This window comes from Periophthalmus magnuspinnatus, chromosome 19, assembly GCF_009829125.3.
Source record: "Periophthalmus magnuspinnatus isolate fPerMag1 chromosome 19, fPerMag1.2.pri, whole genome shotgun sequence".
NCBI classification, from domain to species: domain Eukaryota; kingdom Metazoa; phylum Chordata; class Actinopteri; order Gobiiformes; family Gobiidae; genus Periophthalmus; species Periophthalmus magnuspinnatus.
Genome location: NC_047144.1, coordinates 15,071,663 through 15,077,639, shown reverse-complemented (window position 1 = coordinate 15,077,639; position 5,977 = coordinate 15,071,663). Strand labels below are relative to the sequence as shown.

Sequence of the window (5,977 nt, the reverse complement as noted above, 5' to 3'; positions counted from 1 at the left end):
TAAAAACACTAGAAAACTGTGCCCTTTAGTCATTTATCGACCGTCTGGACAAACATGCTGAAGTCTGATTCTGATTGGTTGATCGATGTCTCACTTCCACTACTGCTGAGGAAATAAGCAAATAAAAAAGAAGGTTAACAGCCGAATCTAAAAATCAAACTTACAAAACGTTCCTTGGCTTTGTGAGTGAATAATGTACATCTGCTGCAATAGACATCTGAAAATGAAGGTAAGCTGAATGAGCCACTTACGCATATAATCATTTCACCCTATTTAATTATTATTATTTTTATTTTGTGTTTCTTCCTTTGCCCTTCCAACAAAACAAAGAACATTTTTTAAAAGACTTCTTGTCAGTGAGAGTGCATTGCTGTAATCAACTGCATGTATTTGTGTTTGTACTCGCCCCAATTATAGCTTGGCCTTTATTGTCCCATAATCAGGATGTGTGCTGTTCGTATGCTAGTTGTTCTTAGCTTCACCGTGACTGCAAAAAACTCCACTCTAGCTTCAGTAAGTTGTGAAAAGCTCATAAACAGTGGAGGATGAAGTACTCAATTTTGTTATTTAAGTAAAAGTGCAGATACAAAGGTAAAAAGTTACTCAAGTAAAAGTAAAGTAAGTATTTCAAAAAGTATTTAAGTACCCTTTTAAAAATATACTTTTAGTGTGTCATTTTCTTATAATTTTGTGCATTTATTTTTGTTTGCTCAAAGCCGAAGCTTGAACTTGAAAACTTGAGTCAGGATGTTACCACAAACATGGTAAAAATAACCCCTCAAATCATGTGAAAAGTACTTTTTATTTTTCAGTCCAGTTCAAACATGTAGTGGAGTAGAAAGTACAGATATCTACTCTCAAATGTCGTATAGTAAAAGTGAAAAGTATCCACAGTAAAATGTACTTAAGTAAAGTACAGATACCTACATTTTTTACATAAGTACAGTATTTTTGTACTTTTACATCATTCCATTCCACCACTTCCGCTGTGAATAATCAGGACGCTCAGAATGCATAAGGTAAGTGAAGAATAACTCTGGAGTACTGCAAACAGTTTAAAATGAACTAATTCTGTTTTTCATGTTTTTTAAGACAAAATCAGGTACAGCACCTTTAACATAGCTCTATTTCTTTACGTTTCAGTTGGAAGTTCTACTGTTGTTTCTAACGTCACTGCTGAGGGGCTGTTCAGCTGTACGTAAACCTGTCGACTGCAATGCCGTTTTTCAACAGAAGGATTACACGTACCGCTCCCCACAAAGTGGAGTCTACACCATCTATCCCTTCGGAGAGAAGTTTGGAATTCAGGTAATGGCAGTGTTTCAAGTAAAGTGAATAACTTTTCTGCTTGAGGGTCTGCCCCATGTTTGTCTCTATGGAGATGTTCTTGGAATGTCCCACAGTATCCCATTAAAGTGTCTACCTTGCATTTATTCAATTAAAACTGCATTGAAAAACATGGAGTCTGACCAAGCACAGGTTCTCCAAAGATCTGACCTGTAACCTGGCCTACGGAGGCGACAGTTGCTCAGTTGGTAGTGTTTGTCCTCAGAATCGAAGGTTGGTGGTTCGAATCCCATTGTCTTTGCGCAAGACACTTAAAAATGTGACCTATGACCATTTACCTGCTTGTCAAATAAGTTTAATGCCATATTGCGGAACATTGCACATTAAGAAAACACATCTCAGTGGACACAAGCAGTTGGGACCCTACACAAAAGTTACTATTGCACTTTTAAACTGTACTTTTTTTTCCAGGCGTTCTGTGACATGAAAACAGATGGGGGCGGTTGGACGGTAAGATTTTCAGTTTGCAATGTCTAAAAGGGGACGTGGCAAAAGCTCTCCAAACTATTACGTACCTTTTTGTATCACAAGACTACACCAGCAGGGGGAGTTCATGAAAAAAAATACTATTTATGAAGAAAAAACTACCAGGAAACAATGTATTTACATAAAGGCAGATTCATTTTTCTATGAGTCTATAAATTTAATCCATAAACTGTATAAAGAACTGGACCAAAGAGCTAATCTGTAGCTAATCTGTGGGTGGGAGAGTGGGCGCTTAGCAACGCTGTCAATCAAACCTGTTGCTAAGGCTAGTGGGAGCGACCTCAGGGAAAGAAGGCAGCTAATTTGTTTTTTGTTCATATCTAGCAAAATAAAAACACCTGGATCATGTAGAGCGGGTAAATGGGGACAATTTAAGACCAAAATAACAAGTCTGACGGTGGCATTTACAGAGAGAGGGGTCACAGTTTTCTAATATGGAGTCCGAAGTGCAGCTCATGCTCACTTCGTATTTGGAGCGACGGAGCTAGCAGGTTAGCTATGTCCATTTATATATTCAGTCTATGGTTTAAGCTGCCCTTATACATTTAAATACCAAAAAATACCAAAACTTCAGCTTACTCACGCACTCCTTTCTGCTGTTGTCCCACATAAAGCCATGTAATCTAGATAAAATGACTAGCCGACTGAGAATATATTTTGATGTCTAAAAAATATTTTACTTGTAATTTTTTTTACTATATGCAGTGCCCTTGGTTAAAGTTTCTTGTGCACCCAGGTGATCCAGAGGAGAATGGATGGGACTGTGAACTTCTACAGACCCTGGAATCAGTACAAGACTGGCTTTGGTGAAGCTGATGGAGAGCACTGGCTGGGTAAGGCAAACGGGGTTGCCAGATTATTGTTCTCATTAGCATCAGCAGCAGGTTTGACTGACAGCGTTGCTAAGTGCTCGCTCCCTGCTAAACCAGTTGTGCGGGCGGGAAGCAGCGTTGGTATTGGACCCAATTCCATAAGTTTACTTAGCTTCTTAGGGGGTCCATGTTTTTCACAGGGTCACTTATATACTGGCATACAGCATATAAGTAAACAGAAATGTATGTGTACAGTATACACTTGTATGCAGTATGAAGCACGAGTGCGTAAATGTGCATGTGTATATGTTACGTGTGTGTGTGTATGTGGCCTATATAGACAAGGCAGGTTTATTTGTGTAGCACAATTCGTATACAAAGTAATTCAAAGTGCTTTACAGAATAAGAAAGACATTAAAATCACACAAATCAAAACATAAATAATCACAAATAATCATCATAAAATTAACATCAACAGAAGAGTGCAGAATAAAAACCTTTCAGTCATATGCACAGCTGAACAGAACTGTTTTGAGCCTGGATTTAAACATTGTCAAAGTAGAGGCCTGTCTCACATCTTCAGGAAGACTGTTCCAGGTTTTAGCTGCATAAAAATGAAATGCTGATTCTCCATGTTTAGTCCTGACTCTGGGCACCAGCAGGAGGCCGGTCCCTGAAGTTCTCAGAGTGTGAGATGGTTCATATGGCACTAACATGTTGGAGATGTATTTTGGTGCTGGTCCATGGAGAGACTTATACACAAACAGAGCTGCTTTAATGTCTATTCTCTGAGCCACAGGAGCCAGAGACCTGAGCCACAGGACACATGTGTGACGTACTTCCTGGTTCTAGTCAAGACCCGAGCAGCAGTGATTTGGATTTACTGGAGCTGTTTTAATGCCCATTTGGAGAGACCAGTGAGCAGACTGTTACAGTAGTCTAACCTACTGGAGACAAGAAAATATACCTTGTTTCTCCTGTAGAAGAAGTCATGTGCAGTGCATGATGCAGGGCACATTTTTGCCCACATTCTTCAGGTGCATAAAATTGGACGGGCCTTGTCGAGTCGGAAGTTACGTAAGTGCACTGACAAAGTGTGCATTTGTCGAATTTGGACACGATCATTGACTACCTTCGACAGCCTGGCTCGGGATTGGCTCTTTGGTTGGTATGAGACTCACGGTCAGAATTCCAAAGATGGAGCTTGGTTCCAAATGCCCCCCTCGTTGGCCTTGATGAGCTTCATTTGACTGGAGCCAGACGCTGTGAGTGACCTCACACTCCCTTAGTCCACTTTATTATTCACCTTTTTCCTGATGTTGTTGTGGGCACCGCCATCGTCTTTTGGGTGGTATTATTTTGCATGGGGCTAGCAACTTTGACAGCAAATAAGTTCTATATGCACTACAAAGCCATTTCAAGGCTCCCAGAGAATCAGTGAGGTGTTGTAGTCACATGAACATAGAACATTTTACTCAAATCAGCACTATTTAATATCATGTTTTTGAGGTGAAACTTTTCCCAAATTCGCCATTGAAAAGAATGGAGTTCTCCATTAACCCGGAAGTGCCACCACAAAATGTGGGGCCGAATAAGGTCAATAGTCTATGATTCCACTGTATCAATTGGCTTTTGTGTTCATATCCTTCAATGGTTTGAAATATTTTCAGGACTGGAGTTCATTCACATGTTGTCCAGTCGACAGCCACATGAACTGTTGGTGGAGATGGAGGACTTTGAGGGGAAGAACGCCTCCGCTCGCTACTCATCCTTCTCCGTAGCCTCTGAATGTGATGGGTACAGACTGCAGGTGTCGGGGTTCACTGACGGAGGAGCAGGTGAGGCTCACGGCAGATCAGTTGTTTGAAGGGCCCATTTTACTCTATTCTCTGAGCTTTGTTTTCTCATCAAAACATACCTGGAATTGTGTTTTGCTTCATTCACACATGTTTAACGCTCAAATCCTGTATATTTACTGAGTTCTTCTCTCAAACAGAAAACAGTTTCACCTTGTGATGTCATGACGTAATATAGGAAGTGCTCCATACACCTTCACTAGAATCATTTAGATCATTTCAGTCCTAGAATTGCCAATCTCTATTGAAGTAAAGGTAAAAAGAGCTGTGAACTTGAAAACTACCACTTCATGACATCACAAGGTGCAACAGAGCATTTTGAGCTTTAGGGGTTGCAGACAGACATAATAAATTGACTCAAACATGCGTGAATGAAAGAAAACACAACTCTGGGTATGTTTTTGACAAGGCTACATGGCTCAGAGCTCACAAGAGTAAATTTTGCGTAGTTTAGGACCTTTAAAGAGCGTTTTACCGTGTTTTCATTCTCTTTAGGAAACAGTCTAGTAACTCACAATGGCATGAAGTTCTCCACCTTTGACAACGACCAGGACACGTGGTCAGACAACTGTGCTAAAAAGTTCCTTGGGGCTTTTTGGTACAGCGGCTGCCATGACGCCAACCCAAATGGAATCTATCGCTGGGGCGCAGACAAAACCATCTTTGCCATCGATGTGGAGTGGAACAGCTGGAAAGGACGAGACTACTCCCTGAAAGGCATAAGCATGAAAATCCGCCCTGCAAATTAGAGATACAAAGATGAACTTGCACAAGGCGTTGCTCTGATTCTTTAAAGGTTTTATATTACACAAAATGGACTCTGGTGAGCTTTAGGTCATGTTATAAAGCTGTTACCTCATCAAAAACAGACCTGGAGTTGTTTTGTTTCATTCACATGTGTGAGTAACACTTTATTATTAGTCTGTAACATCTACAAGGCTCAAAAAGTCATGAAGTGGTAGTTCAGTACAGATGTGGAAATTGCGTTGATAAGCGTTCATAAACTCACCGAGGTGCAGTGGTGGATGAAGTACTCAATTTTGTTATTTAAGTAAAAGTGCAGATACAAAGGTAAAAAGTTACTCAAGTAAAAGTAAAAAAAAAAAAAATTAAATATGGCCCGTTAAGTGCCCGTTTAAACATGTTATTTTAGTGTGTTGTTTTTTTTATGAATTTTGTGTATTTATTTTTGTTTGCTCAAAGCCACAGCTCAAACTCAAAAACTTGAGTCAGGATGTTACCACAAACATGGTAAAAATAACCCCTCAAATCATGTGAAAAATACTTTTTACTTTTCAGTCCAGTTCAAACATGTAGTGGAGTAAAAAGTACAGATATCTACTCTCAAATGTAGTATAGTAAAAGTAAAAAGTATCCACAGTAAAATGTCCTTAAGTAAAGTACAGATACCTACATTTTTTACTTAATGTAGTAACGCTCGGCACAAGGGACCAAAGATACAGAACTCGGGGAAAA

The 5,977-nt window shown here is 39.7% G+C and overlaps 1 protein-coding gene across 2 annotated transcripts; it reads left to right on the top strand.

Moving 5' to 3' along the window:
- Positions 1-210: 210 nt before the first annotated feature.
- On the top strand, positions 211-5,266 carry LOC117387573 (microfibril-associated glycoprotein 4-like). 2 transcript variants are annotated; one of them, XM_055229367.1, is made up of 5 exons: positions 211-229; positions 1,759-1,797; positions 2,570-2,666; positions 4,316-4,483; positions 4,997-5,266. In XM_055229367.1, the coding sequence occupies exons 1-5, from the start codon at positions 224-226 to the stop codon at positions 5,248-5,250; spliced, it is 564 nt and encodes a 187-aa protein (XP_055085342.1). In that variant the 5' UTR covers positions 211-223; the 3' UTR covers positions 5,251-5,266. The 2 variants fall into 2 exon arrangements, with proteins under 2 accessions (XP_055085342.1, XP_033840995.2); XM_033985104.2 differs by lacking the exon at positions 211-229 and adding an exon at positions 1,267-1,308.
- Positions 5,267-5,977: the final 711 nt, after the last annotated feature.